This window comes from Phacochoerus africanus, chromosome 2, assembly GCF_016906955.1.
Source record: "Phacochoerus africanus isolate WHEZ1 chromosome 2, ROS_Pafr_v1, whole genome shotgun sequence".
Taxonomy (NCBI): domain Eukaryota; kingdom Metazoa; phylum Chordata; class Mammalia; order Artiodactyla; family Suidae; genus Phacochoerus; species Phacochoerus africanus.
The window spans coordinates 31,807,873-31,825,650 of NC_062545.1; the positions used below are offsets into that span (position 1 = coordinate 31,807,873).

Below are 17,778 nucleotides of genomic sequence, written 5' to 3' on the forward strand. Positions count from 1 at the left end.
CAATGCACAGACCAGACAACTGCTCAGGAAGACTTGTTTATGGGGCAGTGTTTAGCATAAACCATCCTGAATCTTCAAAACCCAGGACAGGAAGCAGCCTACCAGGAAGCATTCTCTGACATTATCTGGCATCTATACCTGGGGTGTGAACCTGGGGGTGAACTCACTCTTTGTTTCCTTGTGCCTTGTACTTGATCCCAGGGCAGCAGTTGTTACACCCGATTATACCTGTTGCCATCCTCCTTCCCTGGGCAGGGACCCTTAGGGTGGGAACTGCGTCTATCTCCATTTTGCCTAGGATGTATTTTGTCAGTTTCCAAACATAAAATGAAGAGCTTTTATTCATGTTCTCTAAAAGGGAACTTTAACATTATTCCAACTGGTTTCAAATAATCAGGTTTCCCAAACTAGTGAGATCTAACACATTTTTAAAATGGCAAATAAGAGAAGGAAGATAGATTATGCTATATAATGAAATTTTCTATAATTCTGAAAAGGGAATCTAACCTAATTATCAAATATTCAACATGATAACTAAAGATGACATATTTTAACTTAGAAAATAGGTAGCCTGAGACTCATATGTTAAGAGCTGGAGATAAAGTAAACCCAGGACCTAATCAGATGGGACTCCCCAGGTGTTCTGGTTAGGGCTGAGGTCAAGGTTTCCTCTAAATTACTCTGTATGCAAATAGCAAGGGAATAATAAAACCAGACTATCCTTTTGTTAGAAATGAGAACAATGTTGCATTAAGACATTAATCTGTCCAAGTTCTCACCATAAGCTAGGTGTGGTGCCTGGTCTTGAACTCTAGGGCTGCTGCTCTTTTTATATCTGATGGCTAGCTAGTAAATGTACAAAGCTCACAATTTGAGACTGAGTATTAGTGTGTGAAGTCCAGAGGTATTCTGGCCACTGGACTCTCCTTCTATAACCCATAGTCCATGTTGTCAAACTGACGGGTACTTTCTCATTTTGTACCAGTGGTCTCCTAACTCCTTTGATCTCTTATCCTTAACAGTAAATAATTGGAGATCTTATTCACATTAATTTATTACATACATATACCACTAAAAATACTATATATTTAACATTAATAAAGCTCAATTTTAGTCACAAATATTAATCTTCTTTTAGGGGACAGTACCCTGACCCACAGTACAGCCCACTGAGCCAAAGAGCTATGAGACGCCAATTCCAAGAAGAAAGGCCAGTGCCATCTAGTGGTATTACTTTAAATTACACTCTCTCTGACAGCAGTGTACTTAGCTTTCTTGTTCTCTCATTCAATAGGCTCTACCAAATCTCTAGTTCCTCATCCTGCACACATTAATATCAGAACACAACTTCCTCTATTGCATCTCCTCTTCCTCTGTTAAACATATCTTTCATAAAGATGTTTATAAAAAAAGAAAAGTTGTTCCCATCGTGGCTCAGCGGTAACAAACCCAACTAGTATCCATCAGGATGCGGGTTTGATCGTGGGTTAAGGATCCCGTGTTGCGAAGGGTTGTGGTGTAGGTCCCAGACACCGCTCAGATCCCGAGTTGCTGTGGCTGTGGTGTAGGCCGGCAGCTGGTGCTCCTATTCGACCTCTAGCCTGGAAATTCCATATGCCACAGGTGCAGCCCTAAAATAAAAGATGTTTATGTTTCGTATCAAAAGCATTTTCCTCTGCTTCCCCCTGGCATTTTGTAAAATACAAACAAATAAAATAGGCCAGAAAATGTAATATGATCCTGATTCCATTTATATTCACTTATGCCTATGCAAAAATAACTGGAATACAATGCAAAAATAGGGAACATGAGTTAAACTATCAGAGAGTGTGTATTTATTTACTGGCTTATTATCAGGCTTCTCCATTTGACCAGGAGGGCAGGAATCATTTCTGTATCCCAAATGCCTAGAACAGGGTTTGGGATACACATAACAAGCATCAGTAAAATTCTGTTGACTCAATTAATCGATTATTTTGGGGTGGAGTGATTCAGAATGGCTTTTATTTTCTCTAAAGAGACATATTTTGCAAATGCTCTATAGTCAATATGAATCACAATTATAACTAGAAAAAAAGAAAGCTTACAGCTAATTGATTAGGTTGGCCTTTTAGCCATAAGCATGCTTTTTTGTAAAAACCACAAAGATGACAAAGACCTGAAAGAGCCATTTAATCAATTACTCACTACCAGCCTGTAAGACAACTGGTACATCTTTATATCTTGTTTGCCACCTGAAGGAGACCACAGCGGAAGTTAAGAATGTACTGATACGGATCATCTCTGGAAGAGTCAATGAACAGTCAGCCTTCTTCTTCATTCTCATCTACATTGTGAAGCCTAGAATGCTAAGACCAGCCAACCAATAACTGTCCTTTCAAACACGGAAGCGCTAGATAGCATATAAAAGATGAAGAAATTGTCATGCTCAGGAAAACCCATGTGATCATAATAGCAGATAAGGTCAAGCAAATTTATAATGAAAGATGACTGTTAAAAGTAGCACGAGACCCTAGTACATACAGTAAGACAACAAGGTCCTACTGTATAGCACAGGGAACTCTACTGAATATTCGGTGATAAACTGTAATGGAAAAGAGTATGAAAAATAATATATATGTATAACTGAATCACTCTGCTGTACAGCAGAAGTTAACATATTGTAAATCAAATATACCTCGATAAATTTTTTTTAAATATTATGAGATAAATTAATAGGGACACAAACCTCACAGCCTGCCACTGTCGATCCACCAAAAGATGAGCTTTATCAATTCTGACATTTTTGGCATAGTGTAGCCGTTTTGGCAAATCAGGGGTCAGATAGGGTTTGAAATGCTGATCAGGTTTTCGGCACTGAAAAAGAAAGTATTTCCTCATGACACCTTTAAAAGATGCAAAATAATTCATAACTTCATCTCCTAAGTCAATTTATTAAACACTTTTTAAAAGTAAGAGAGTTGATTCACAGAGCAAAAACAGACTTGTGGTTGCCTAGGGGAGAGCAGGTGGAGAGGGAAGGATTGGGAGTTTGGGATGAGCAGATATTAGTATATAATAATAGTTTTATTATATACAGGATGGGTAAACAACAAGATCTTACTGTATAGCACAGGGAAATATACCAATATTCTGTGATAAGCCATAATGGAAAAGAATATTAAAAAGAATGTATGTATATGCACCTATGTATGTACGTATATCTGTATGTATAACTGAATCAATTTGCTATGCAGAAGAAATTAACACAACATTGTTAAATCAACTACACTTCAATAAAATTTTTTTTAAAGTAAGAGGATTTAAGCCTGGCAAATAAAATAGGAATATTAAACCTGTTTTCAGTGTAGTCACATTCCCTAAGTATATTGTTTTTAACTGTTGCAACATATTTAAGTTGCAATTTAAAATATGATGTAAACTATATGTTTGATGTTTGAAGTTTTTCTTCCTGTGTATATATCTTAAATGACCATAAATACCCCTCCTTTTTTGACAGAGAATGGATAGAAGTCTAGATTTAGAGTGGCAATTACAACTTTGGAGTCTAAATTATACCTTAAAACTATATAAAACATTCATAGATATGGGTAAATTTTTTAAAACTAGTTTAATTGCTCCAAAACATTCCTTCACATTTAACTCAATTACCCTACATTTGCTTATTTTTCAAATCAGGTCAATAGTTTTTGAAATCTAGTACAGTCCTTCTACTTCTGAAAATTCTTTCTACATAAGAAAAAGAAGAGTCACTATGAAATAGACAAAAAACAATTTAAAAAGAAATACAGAGTAGGAGAGTGAAGAGTTATAGAATAAAAAAGGGAAGAGAAAAGAATTTATTGCACAAATATCTCCCCTATTTTTTCTTGCCTACTTTTCTATCTCTTCCAGGATTCTGGGAAAGAATGCTTTATCATTTATCATTACTTCTTTCTTAAGCTGCTATTTTGTAACTTCCAGGCAAGCACATGATGGCATCTGTTGCAAAAGCAACTTCCTCAAAGGTTCAAGGGACCAGAATGTGCCCTGAAGGACCACCGATCAATGGATGAATCACCCTTTGCCAGCCGGGTGTACAGCCAGATAAAACCCAGAGAAAACTGAGGATGCACTGCTAAGCTCTGAAGAATAATAAGGTTATTCTTTGCATTTGAGAATTTGAGACGAAGACCCTAGAGTTAAGATGAAACTTTGGTCATTTGATCTAAGAACAAAGCTGAAGCTGTTACCTGTCATGAAGCTTGCCAGTTCATGTTTGCTTATGATTGTCCAATATAAGCTCAAAATAGGCCCACAGAACAGCATTCCTGGAAATACTGCACAACCACACCATTTTCCTGGGAAGAATGGACTACTTCGTAAAATGACAGTCCATTTCTTTGAGACTCTACAGCTCCAGGCCTGGTGCATGTCTGCGAGGTTGTGTCATGACCATTTCCAAAGCCTGCATGTCCAATCCCTTTGCACCACTGGGATTATTAGACATTTGCCCTTTCTCTTCTCACTAACAGGACTTCAGCTATGAGGATCGATAGGTGGTGGAAAAAAGGGAAAACAATGTGTGGATTCTGAGTCCATTTGCTGATAATTTTCCACTACCACTCCAGCTGCAAGAACACACTGCATGTACACCCACACCAGCAGGAGGTAAGAATGCCCACCATGCTTAATCAAGACCAGAATATCATATGTGAGAGAAAAAAAGGAAGGATTAATACTAAAGAATTTCTGCCCCAACAGTGCTTCCTACTTCAAACTTGCAGGGGGTCCCAAGTTACAGCAACCATTCTTTCCCCAATGTTTCCGAATCTTCAGTCACTCACATTTCATTCTGAGTTTTTACTATAATTGCATATCACTTAGACAGAAATAAATCCAGCCCCATCCCAAGCATTGGCAAACTCATGAATCTATATAATCGTTTGACACTTGCAAATATACTTTAAGCATAGAACTATTAAAACCACCACACGAGACTATTTCAGGTCTTTCCAGGAGTAGCGAACACCACCTTGAAAAAATCCTGATTTCTCTAAGCTATTTCTTTCTTTCTTTCTTTTTTTTTTTGTCTTTTTAGGGCCACACCAGCGGCATATGGAGGTTCCCAGGTTAGGGGTCCAATCAGAGCTACAGCTGCCAGCCTACACCACAGCCACAGCAATGCCAGATCCAAGCCGCATCTATCACCTACACCACAGCTCACGGCAATGCTGGATTCATAACCCACTGAGTGAGGCCAGGGATTGAACCCGCAACCTCATGGTTCCTAGTTGGATTCGTTTCTGCTGGGCCACAAGGGGAACTCCAGCTATCTGGTTTTTTGATCTGCTTGTTCACTTACAACCTGAGATGTAAGAGCCAATCAAAAGCAGTTGCAATTACATTTAGGGTAAGGAATTGATTTTTCTGACTGGTACAAATGATCTATAATATCTGTACTTCACTATTTTCTGATATTAAATAACAAAAAGTGTGAAAACCAATGACATCTGAAGCTCACTAGCCCAGCTCCTTTAAATGAAAGATTAGCCCATTCAGTTTAGGAGTCAGCATCCCTGTTTTTCAAATGAATTTCCTATCATGGTGCCAACTCCAAAATAAGAACAACTAAAATGAAAGCAACTAACAGGAATATAAACTGTCAATGGCGAGTTTAAGAAATAAATTGCAAATGGCTTAGATGGAAGTTACAGAACACAAATTTCTTGGAACCCAGATTAAGGACATTACATTAACTTAAACATGTATGTTAAGAGACTGTACTTACACTGAGGTTCCTAACAATTTCTTCAGAATCAACTGTTTCGAAAGAAAAATAAATGTCACATTACAACTGATACTTGACAAATGCAAAAAAATGCAAAAGTTCACATGAAAATGAAAGAGACATTTATTAATGATTATGATCTGGTAAAATGAAAGCTTTTTTAAGAAAGACTTATTTTAGCACTTAAGAATGAAGTGGAATATATTTTAACCCAACAATATTAGATACCACCATAGACTCTATCAATAGACTGTACTTAAATAGGGGAGTTTCTCGGTTACTTCTGTATGGTCTTTCCAAGAAGTCAGAAGAGGGGGCTGGTAATCCCTTCATCCTCAGAATCAGAGGGCTATGGTTATTCACTTTTAGTTTTACCTTTATTTTTCCATTTCCATCTTCATACTTACAGGTAAAAAAGTCCTGAGGTATATTGCGAGTCCTGATGCGGGGGGCAGGTCCTTCATACATGTAGAAGTTTATTTGGGAAAAATAATCAGTCATATATTCCTGTTTTTCACAATAAGTCTGATCCATTCCTGAATTAAAAAAAAAATTATCCACTGAATGTATAAGATAGTAACAATTGGCTGTCTTTTGATCGGGTCAAATAGGAGTCATATTACATTATGGATCTCAAACCAAGGTTCCCTGAGAACCTCTAGGAGTTACCCAATTACTTTACTCCAATTACTTTACTCTCTTCCCTGGCAGTGGAAGAGAAGGATCATGCTTATAAGAGAAGAATAGACAGGAATTATAAACAAATCATCTAGTCAATGTTGATCGATTAAAGTAATTTCAAAGAAGAAAGTTCTCTGTCAGAAGCTAAATAAATCTTTTTTTTTTTCGGTCTTTTTGCCTTTTTCTAGGGCCGCTCCCATGACATATGGAGGTTCCCAGGCTAGGGGTCAAATCGGAGCTATATCTGCTGGCCTATGCCAAGGCCACAGCAACGCAGGATCCGAGCCACGTCTGCGATTTATACCACAGCTCATGAAAATGCTGGATCCTTAACCCACTGAGCAAGGCCAGGGATCGAACCCACAATCTCATGGTTCCTAGTCGGATTTGTTAACCACTGCGCCACAACGAGAACTCCGCTAAATAAATCTGTATAAATAAGGCAACATGCTATATTTTTAAATTTTTAAATAAAACTGTAACATGCATTTTTATAAAACAATATATTTAGAGAATATTTACTTTTCACATATGTATTATGTAAATTTATATACACAGTATATGTTCTAAAAAAGTTTTGGTAGTTAAATTTTTTAATTTGAAGATTCTTCAGACTCCATCCAAATTTCTATTTTTATTAATTTTATTATTTGTATATTTTATCATTTATTTTCACAAAAGAAAATTAAAATATTTCCTTTAATTTTAAACAATAGGCCAAAGTATTAGAGCAACATTTTAGAAACTTATAAAATAAATTACTACGTTTCCCATTATCTTGACATTCTAAGATGTAAAGAAAAGTTCTGCAGTCGTGCTCCTTTTCCTCTTCTTGCTCCACCTTGACCACTCCGTCTAGAAAAGGTCTATTTCTGTTCCTAACACACCATATTGAGGAAAGCACCCAGCACTGAGTTAGCACTTAACTTTTTTTTTTTTTGTCTTTTCAGGGCCATGCTCACAGCATATGGAGGTTCCCAGGCTGGGGGTCTAATCGGAGCTGTAGCTGCCAGCCTATACCACAGCCACAGCAATGCCAGATCTGAGGCGCATCTGTGACCTACACCACAGCTCATGGCAACGCCGGATCCTTAACCCACTGAGGCCAGGGATCGATCCTGCAACCTCGATGTTCCTAGTCGGATTAATTTCCACCGTGCCTCGATGGGAACTCCTAAACAACATTTTTTGAATGAGTGAGTACTTTTAAAAAAAGATGAGGTTGCAGAGAGTGTGATAGCTGTCTCACTTCCTTTAACACTCAGGTTAAATGAAATGGAGGAACAATAAATAAATACACAGGAAATGGTAAAACTAACCAATATTGTAAACTGCAGCCAATCTATACAAATGAGTCATTCACTGAAAAGAAGACACTTTTTACGATTAACAGCCCAACCACATCTCTGTGAGTACTATTAACTCCATTTTTACAGAAAATGAAGTCTATGGATAGATTTTTCGGGATGAATGTTAGGATAATTAAACTGGAAGTATAAATCTTAGTCCTCTGTTCATCCCAGCCTATGACAAAACTCATTCTTTGCTCATTCAAGAGCTTCTAGGTCTAGAAATACAGACTTTAAAACATCACAATTATTTTTGTATGTTCCCCGAAGTGATAAGATATAATCAATGATAAAATATAATTTAAAAAAACAAAGCATACCATGGTCAGCCAAAAGGATTATATTGACACAATTGTCTAAGTTTCTCTGTTTTAGGCCTTCCATCAACAATCCAAAAGTGTTATCCACTAACTGTAAGGCTTGAATTACCTAAGGGGAAAAAAAAATGGAGTTAAGATTGTCTGTATAACTTAGGATTTAATTAACCAAGTTAAAAATTAAATACATTTCCTTCTCTGAAATCATTGGGTTTTGCAATAGGATATCAGAGAATTAAGAAATCATTGGATTTTGAAATAGGATATCAGCAAGTTAAGAACCCAACTAATATCCTGAGGATGCAGGTTTGATCCCTGGCCCCATTCAGTGGGTTAAGGATCTGGGTTTTGCTGTGAGCTGTGATGTAGGTCACAGATGCAGCTCAGATCTGGCATTGCCGTGGCTGTGGTGTAGGCCAGCAGTGGCTCTGATTCAACCACTAGCCTGGGAACTTCCATACGCCGCAGGTGTGACCATTAAAAGATTTAGTGAATAATATTTAACTGACATAACTTCTTATTATTTTTTCCAGTGAATAAGAAAGTGTAATAGCATTGGATTGGGGGCAATGTTCAATCTCTCTCTCTCTCTTTTTTTTTTTTTGTCTTTTTGCCTTTTCTAGGGCTGCTCGCACGGCATATGGAGGTTCCCAGGCTAGGGGTCGAATTGGAGCTGTAGCCGCTGGCCTAAGCCACGGCCACAGCAACTTGGGATCCAAGCCACGTCTGCGACCCACACCACAGCTCACGGCAATGCTGGATCCTTAACCCACTAAGCAAGGCCAGGGACCGAACCTGCAACCTCATGGTTCCTAGTTGGATTCGTTAACCACTGCGCCACGACGGGAACTCCAAATCTTTCATGGTACTATTATTACAATGATTGTTTTTTTTCCTTTCTTGAGAAAGAATTTTACTAGCCAATTACTATTAACAGTGTTAGTGCATTATCTTATGAAATTATCTCAGCAAACATTCATAGATGGTGCTATTGGAACTTCCAATGGAGTAACTAGGAAACTCAAGGTTTAAAGAAGATAAGTAGCATATTTGTGATCCTACAGGACAGAGCAGGGCTTGCTCTCATATCATGTCTATCTACTGCCAAATCTATTGACTCCAAGATGTTTTCCTGCCCTCATTCTTGGGGTGACACATGCACTCTGGTTTGCCAGTGAGAGTCACAGTTTCCACTTGTTGTCATGACAGGATTTTGTTCCCTTTCACATAGTCAACCTATTCACGGCTCCTGACTCCTCCAGCACTAAGAGCCCTTCTCCTCCGTCCTCCCCTGGCATCCTACTAGCACTGGACTCTGCACAGTTTTGAAATCATCTGAGCATGTGTCTGCCTCCCCAGGAGCACATGAGCTCCTACAGGAAAGAGACAGTGCAATGTAACTCACACCTGCTTGCTAAGCACAGAGTGGTTCATGAAGTACACACAGATGGCACATTGCACTGAATGTGATGTGACTAGATGCCAGCCTCCAGCTCTCACCAGGACAAGGGAAGGAAACAAGAGATTCCTGTAGCAGGAGATGAGTAAGCGGTTTTTTGGATGCTAAGATAATTAATAGGAATAGAAAGAGGTGAGGCAAACTAAGTTTGAGCAGAAAAACCTGCTTCTTTCACATGGAATCATGATCATTCACTTTCACAGGGGACACTGCAGAAACGGTAAAAATCAATCTTTGATAAAATGAACTAACTGGTAAGGCCCTCAATGAAAATTTTTCTTTGGATCCAGAAGTTCCCTTTGGAATTCAAGGCTGCTAGGCAGGAAGATTGATGGAGCGGTGACACAGTCTACTTTTCAAAAGGTCCAACATCCTTCCCATCTTGTTCTGTCTCCCCACTGGAGAGCTTCAGCGCTCCGAAATTCTCCCACCGCGGACGTGAGCATTACCAACATTTAAATCAATCTGTTCTTAATTTCGATTTTGTTCTCTGAATTGAATTTTTCTTTCCAACCTTTTTTTTTGGCCACACCCATGGCATTCAGAAATTCCCAGGCTAAGGATGAAGCCCTTGCCACATCAGAGAAAATGCCAGATCCTTAACTCACTAGGGCACCTAAGAACTCCTCTTTCCCACTTTTCAGTCCATCTAAGATTAATAATTTGCTTTTCAATAACGTATAGCAGCTGGATCTTATTAAAGTATTAGACAATTACTGAAAGTTACTAGGACTGCAGGACATTCTGTGCCTACTTCAGTGTCAATGCTAAACACTCACTGGGACAAATTTGTTATGAAGAAGTACCTGATTTTACTATATTTCCAATGCTTCTCCACCTCCTCCTGCCTGTCCTAATTCCATCACCCTCTCCATCTCCATTTCATAAAGCCTTCTCCAGCTACCCCAGGTCATAATATTCTTCCCATTTAAATGCTATTTAAACTATGAAATCTTGTTAAGGTTTCTTTTTCTTTTCTTTTCTTTTTTTTTCTTTTTAGGGTCACACCTGCATCATATGGAAGTTCCTAGGCTAGGGGTTGAGTCAGAGCTGTAGCTGCCAGCCTACACAACAGCCACAGCAATGCCAGTTCTGAGCTGTGTCTGCGACCTATACCACAGCTCAGAGCAACACTGGATCTTTAACCCACTGAGCAAGGCCAGGGATCAAACCTGCATCCTCATGGATACTAGTCAGGTTCTTAACCCACTGAACCACGATGACAACTCCTAAGGATTCTTTCTAAAAGAATCTTGTTGTTTATTAAGCCATTATTTCCTTTAGCTGCCTTTTCAACATAGTTTCTGGCACGGAGCCTCATTTTCATCACCTCTAAGCATGCCTTGCACAACATATGGGCCATAGGAAGCAGCTAAAGGTAGGCTTTAAAGGGATAACAGGTCAAGAGCAAGGGTATTGATAATTTAAAAATCTAGAACAAGTTTATAAGCTTTCAACATAGTAAATGAGTGAAAACAAACTAAAATCATCTTTTTACTTTTAAATTATGTCATACTAACCCTGAGTCAAAGTATGTGATTAAAAGTAACAATAGCAATAATAAAAGCATGAAATCTTCCACTTTCTCCATCTGTTTTGCCTCTTCCTCTTAAGTTTTAAATGAGGCTTAGTCTTAATTCCTCTTCTATTTTCATTCTTCATTCTTTCCTGAGTACATCTCTACTTCCATGCACTATCTGTATGCTGCCAAGCTGCCTGATCTCCATCACCTTTGAGCTTTATTTTTTTCATTTTTATTTTTTGTCTTTTTGCCTTTTCTAGGGCCGCTCCCGCAGCATATGGAGGTTCCCAGGCTAGGGGTCCAATCGGAGCTGTAGCTGCCGGCCTATGCCAGAGCCACACCAACGCCAGATCCGAGCCGCATCTGCGACCTACACCACAGCTCACAGCAACGCTGGATCCTTAACCCACTGAGCAAGGCCAGGGTTTGAACCCACAACCTCAGGGGTTCCTAGTCAGATTCGTTAACCACTGAGCCATGACGGGAACTCCACCTGCGAGATTTAAACTCCACATTCTGTTGCTTTCCAGACATCACAGTTCCCCCACTCACAGCATGGTCTTCTCCTCTCAACTTATCGCCCTTCAATGGTCTTATTGGAAGGAATATGCCTGCTTAGGATGAAAACCTGAAAACCATCCTTGACCCACCACCCTGTCACTTATGGCACACCAAGTCATACCAAGTCTATCACTTAAATAAATCTTAAATATATCTTCTAAATAGTTGCCACCACCATAGTCCAAGTCAGTCTTATCTGTTTCCTGGAATGTTCTAAAAGCTAACTCGTCTCTCCCCACTTTCCCTTGCTCCCTCTAACCCATTTCTCTTCCACAATAAAAGTGATCTTTAAATGCACACAGATCTGATCATATCCTTCACTGATTAAAACACCTAAGCCCCCCATTGCACATTTTATGGCCTAGAAGGACCTGCATGTTTTGGCACCTGCCTCCTTCTGAAGACTTTCTACTAGCCCTGCCCCCTGGTTCATAGACCTTAGTGGGAGGTAATCCTCATATAGCAATTCAAACAATACCTGGCTCAGAGCAGCAAACAATAAGAGTTAGTTGTGATTGTTATTTTTACCATTATGATGTTTTCTATTTGTCTGGTCACCTGTTCATCTGTCTGTCCGTTTGTTCATTTGATATGTTTCTCTAATGCACTCAGCTCTTGCCTCAGTCAGATTGTAAATTTTTATCCTTTTTGTTATTCAAAGAAATTTTTAACCCGCCCTAACCCAGACTAAGCCCCTTTAGACCTCTCAGGGCATCCTGACCTTTTCCTTTGCAGCGCTTTTCCAAAGTATACCTAAAATGTATTTGGGTGCTACACTAGAGCATTAAATAGAAGAAAAAGATATGGCACCTACACTCAGCTGTTGGAGTCAAATGTAGACGAGAATGCCCTCTCTCAAATAATTAATCACATCAAATATGTATGACAATTAAAATAGAAAAGAGGAAATGGTGAATATGCTGTCGATAGTTACTAAGCCATCACTCTTGGAATAACCTAATTAAGTGTTAAGTTCTGTGAGACAGTCAAGGGTAGTATAGGAATATAAAAGAGGACTAATGGGTCTAAAATAGTCAGACTTAAGCAGGGCTTAAACTAGGAATCATTTTGATTTAATGGGAAGGAAGAAGGGCATTTCTGATGAATAGCTAAGCCATGCTGTCAGAATAAATATAATTGCATTCCAGTTGAGGACAACTGTTAAATGACTTTCCATGGGGTAGAAAAATGCTGTACTCATGGATACCTTTGCAGTTTTACACTGTGTCCAAGACAATGCTGGCTAGAGTCAATTTTGGAAGAGAACTGGCTTCAAAAAATCATATTTAAAGACTATTTCTGTAGTAAATACAGAATGGTTTAGATAAAGATGAAATTAATATTGAAGAATCTATTTCAAGTACAATGGGGGCCTAGGAGAGGAATAACTCTGTCTGAGGCAATAATATACTGAGTCCACTTATAAAGAACTTCTGATTGCAACTATGCTTGAATAGACAGCTGGATATTCCACGATGGACTTTCAGGTGACACAGCTTGAGATGGGCTACATTAAGATGTGAGGTAGACCCATGGTATCTAGCCTTACTGTTTTCGTCATGTGAAATAACTATGCTGCACCTAAGTATTCAATAAGTGTTATCAAATTAATCAAGATGTGGTGAATAAGGCAGATATTCTTTTTAGACATTTATTTTTGTGGTTAATAAAGCAGATAATTTTTTAGACTTTTAATTCTTTTTATGTCTTCATGTAGCTATCAAAATATTTATATTCCGTGGGAACTAAAGAATAGTGTTTCATGTTGTGGGTGAAGGCTAGAAAATTTTATATTTGTTTTAAAAAAAACAAAACAAACTTACTGCAGCACTGACTGGTCCCTCTTCATGACCTGCAGAATCAGGTTGTTCCACATATATGGTGTAAAAATCAGGTCTAGGGGTAAAATTGAAACAGAGAAAGACGTTATCCATTTGGGATAAACCTGCAAGTGGGGTTTGGGAGATCTGTAGGTCTGGAACATTGTAGCAGTTTACTTCTCTTGTTCTCTGGTCTTTCCTTCTCTTCATCCAGACCCAGTAGTTCAGTGTGTCCTCATCAGGGACAGTGTCCTACCAGGAAGTAAATGAGACCTTCCAGGATGGAAGCGTTGGTCTGACGCAGTTCTGAAAATCTGCCTTGTTCCTGCTAAGACTCCGTGCTGAGCCTCCCTATTTCCTGGTTTACAACCTTTGGCTGACTCTTTGTTCTGTCACTTTAGTTCTTTCTTTAAATGGTTGCAGGAAAAAAACTTTAAAAAAAACACCCATAAAAAGGAACTGCCAAGTTTTTGTTTTTGTTTTTCCAAAATGGTCTGAAACTAACGAAATACTTTCATTTTATGCCCACAAATATCACACTGTGCCAATACTTCTCTGACACTAGATGTTACCTTTCAGCTTTGGGCAGGTCCAGCCACTTTAACACAGTAAAGATCCTCTCTTCATATGTGACAGTACTAAAATGAAAGGTAAAAATAATCTTTAATGAATAATCAAATCAAGAACAACTTCATTATATTCTTACTCGGGAAGGCAGGTTGATTTTTCAGCTATTCATTTTATGTTCATAGATTATAAAAATACTGAAAGGGATTCAGGATTCAGTATTATTCAAAGCAATACCTGTTTTCAATACCCATATGGAGATACTCTTCTCTCCCTGTAAACTAAGTGTGTATTGCTTACTTTCCTTCTCATCCATCCCTCCTTCACTGTTCCTCCAAATAAAATAAATGGCCATTTATTATGATCCATTCATTCATTTCTTTTTATTCACTTCATTCATTTATGCATTTATAGGCAATGACTGTCTGCTGTCAGACATAACGTGTTTATTTCAAACAGAATTTATCAGGGAGCAAACCAAAGATGGCTTTCTTCCTCGAGGCTACACTCTAGATGTTCTAATAATACATTCTTACATTCTAATAATAAATAATAGGCCGGCTCCATAAATAAATTGCTTAGGATATTAAAAGGTGACAAATGCTATGGCCGGGTGGGAGGTGGGGAAGCAAGACTAGAGCCAGAATAAGGAGCACTGAGAAAGGTCTGGAATTGGAAATCGGCGTGATTAGGCTAAGACAATATTAGAAGATAATTTTGGAGCGAGAGCCAGAAGGAGGTGAGGGAGTGAGCTGTGATGATACACGGAGTGATATTATCACAGGCAAAGGAACAGCTGGAGCAAAGGCTCTACAGAGGAAGAAAGTCTGATGTGCTGAGGTCACCGAGGAGGTCAGAATGGCTTGACCAGAGTAAGAACCCAGGAAAATAGCAGGAGAGGAGTCTGAGAGGCAGAAGGATAGCAGGGCTCACGTCAACAGGACCTTGTAGGCTTTCGCTCTGCGTGAACCAGTGAGACACCGAAGTTTATGGTGCCAGGGAGTGTCATAATTGGACTTCTTTTCTTAAGTAATTATACTGGAGGATGAATTGAGAAGAGATTACAAGGACCAGAAATAGAACCAGGGAGATGTGTAAAGAGGCAACTGCAATACATGTAAAAGAAGATGATCGTTATCTATAAGTGCATAATAAAACGTTCTCAGACTGCATATATTTTGAATTAGAGGCACAAGCATTTGCTGACAGAGCAAATAAAGGGATGTAAGAGAGAGGAATCTATGTTGACTTCAAGATTTTTGGCCCAGACAACTAGAAGAATACAATTACCATCAAGATTCAGACCCAGAAAAATTTAACGATTCCTGTCTAGGTGGGATCACATCTGCAAGTGCTTCACTACCTGTTGTAAATTCTGTATATGGAAGGAAAGGTGCCATTTATAAACACATCTGATCCTGGCCAAAAGAAGGTTCCAGCTTTTAAACCTTGATACATTGCTGTCAGCCAGATCTATAAAAAGAGAAAATTTCAGGTAAATGGAGGGCAGGAGAACAACTAATTTGGGCAGAAATGGTACTATTTATGAGAAACTGAACAATATTAACAGCTGAAAATTGTATTTAATTATTAAATTGTATTTAAATTATTAACATTTGTATTTATAGTAATTTAAAAAAGTAATTATCCAGGCATCCACCTTGGAAAACAAACAAACAAAAAAAAAATGTAGGCAGGCAATAAGAAAGATCATGCTTCAAACTGAAAAATCCATAGTTCTTTTTTCCCTTTTAAAGATTTATAAAACAGAATGGGTAAAAAAAAATGAATGGATACTCTTTCTGAGTAACTTCCAGGCTGATATAACATCCAAGTTTCAACTCAAGGCAATTTAGGTGAACAATCATACACATTTAAAAGACTCAAATTAATTATAAACAGAGGTGAAACACCTTCTCACCCTTAGCCCTTGGAAATTAGAAAGATAATGTAAAACGCAAAGTGGAGAGAGAAGAATGGTCCACTGTCACATTGCAAAAAGAAGGTTACTTTGGTGCCACATGTAGAATGCTACATACTGGTTGTCCTTGCCACCAAGCTGGATTTTCTTTCTCCTTCGAGGAAAGTGAAAAATTCTTGTTGAGGTTTACATCATACATATTATTGTCAATGATGCCATGCGATTCTGGATATAACCCCTAAAAATATAATTTTAAAAAAAGATTTGAGATAAAATGGCATTAATAAAACATATTTTTAAATTGAAATAGCATAACATATTTTTAAACAATGTCATATACCTTTCAATATAAAGCCCCTGGGTCTGAACCCAAATACCAGAAAAATCCCACAAAAAAACAAAAGCACAAACATATGAAAAACATAGCACTAGACAGTAGACTGTGAAAACAACATTTGTTTTTAGAATGGAGTGTTGCTTTGTTAAACCCCGGTTGGGAACATGTGAGCTGGATAACTTGAGTGTTTAGGTGAATCTGCAAAATGGAATTTGCATTTACTTACACACACACACACACACACACACACACACACACACACACACACACCCCTAACTAAGGGCTAAAGTTTAAGTAAGCTGTAATTACTGTTCCAGAGTAATAAAAGACTAAAATGCAAAGTAGTTGCGGCCAAGCACTTACTGTGACAATGGAATAATGATTTGGGAAGGTTTTGGTTGGATAGACAGGTCTCAGGTATTTTGAATGAATTCCACATGTTTCTGCAACGAAGCACAGTGAGAAATTAAGACATTGTTTCTTCCTTGGAAGTTGTTTGAATAACTAAAAATCTGAAAATGAACGTTACCCAGAGAAACAGAAAATTAAGGGGTGAATTGCAGATGGAAAGAGGTTGAAATTCTGATGCCTAAAATTCCTCCATCCCAAGGAACGGCAGTTTTTAGGAGAGGAGGGAGCTAAATCATGGCTCAGGGGGGAAAAAAATGATAATAATATGTTAGGCTTTGATCTCTGTTGCAACAGCTCAGCTTTGCTATTAAGGCCCCAAAGCATCCATAGACAATATGAAAACAAATGAGCATGACTATGTTCTAATAAAACTTTTTTGTAGACATCAAAATTTGAATTGCAAACAGTTTTTTTCCATGGCACAAAACATTCTTCTCCCCCTCAACCATTAAAGAATGTAAAACAATTCTTAGCATCAGCAGGCCATACAAAAACAGGCAGAGTGGGACATATTTGCCCATAGGCCACAGCTTGTTGACCACTGAGCTAAACATACCTTAAATTTTTATACAGTGCCAGCTTTGTTTGATTTTGCCGCTCTCCTCTTTCTGACCCAAGTCATTACAATAAGAATTTCTATGGAACATTTGCTTCTTGCTAGTTCTTCTACGTAAAGTCTCTAATAAAACGAAAGTTCACACAACTATCTAGGTAACTGAGAAGGAATTTGACTCCTATAAATGCCTAAATTCATACCATGTAGCAATGTTTACAAAATGAACTAACTTTACTGCTTATTATTTTTCAGTAGAATTTCCACTGAAATTTCCTGTGATCTGTTTTCCACAAAGCATGGCATTAATTTTGCTTTCAACTGTTCTGTTGTTTCTGTCTGTGCAATAACCCTATTGAGGAGGTCAGAGCCACTGGAGTCCATCGCTCTTTCCTCAACAGCAGTGAAGTATGAGAAATTTTCCAAACCCAAATCCTGCTGACTCTAATTCTGAAAGAAAGCTTCACCATTAGATACTCTATTCGGGTGCAAGCAAAAAGTGAAAATGAC

The 17,778-nt window shown here is 38.3% G+C and overlaps 1 protein-coding gene across 3 annotated transcripts in view; it reads right to left on the reverse strand.

Moving 5' to 3' along the window:
- The window catches only part of ENPP3 (ectonucleotide pyrophosphatase/phosphodiesterase 3), a 93,791-nt gene that overhangs the window by 30,937 nt on the left and 45,076 nt on the right, over window positions 1-17,778 (reverse strand). For all 3 annotated transcript variants that reach the window (XM_047758591.1, XM_047758574.1, XM_047758583.1), the window contains exons 8-16: window positions 16,668-16,747; window positions 16,086-16,205; window positions 15,410-15,519; window positions 14,052-14,117; window positions 13,483-13,555; window positions 8,121-8,229; window positions 6,178-6,306; window positions 5,771-5,802; window positions 2,729-2,856 (exon numbers count right to left, since the gene is read on the reverse strand). In XM_047758591.1, coding sequence (XP_047614547.1) covers window positions 2,729-2,856; window positions 5,771-5,802; window positions 6,178-6,306; window positions 8,121-8,229; window positions 13,483-13,555; window positions 14,052-14,117; window positions 15,410-15,519; window positions 16,086-16,205; window positions 16,668-16,747 — 847 coding nt within the window. The remainder of the gene's footprint in view (window positions 1-2,728; window positions 2,857-5,770; window positions 5,803-6,177; window positions 6,307-8,120; window positions 8,230-13,482; window positions 13,556-14,051; window positions 14,118-15,409; window positions 15,520-16,085; window positions 16,206-16,667; window positions 16,748-17,778) is intronic.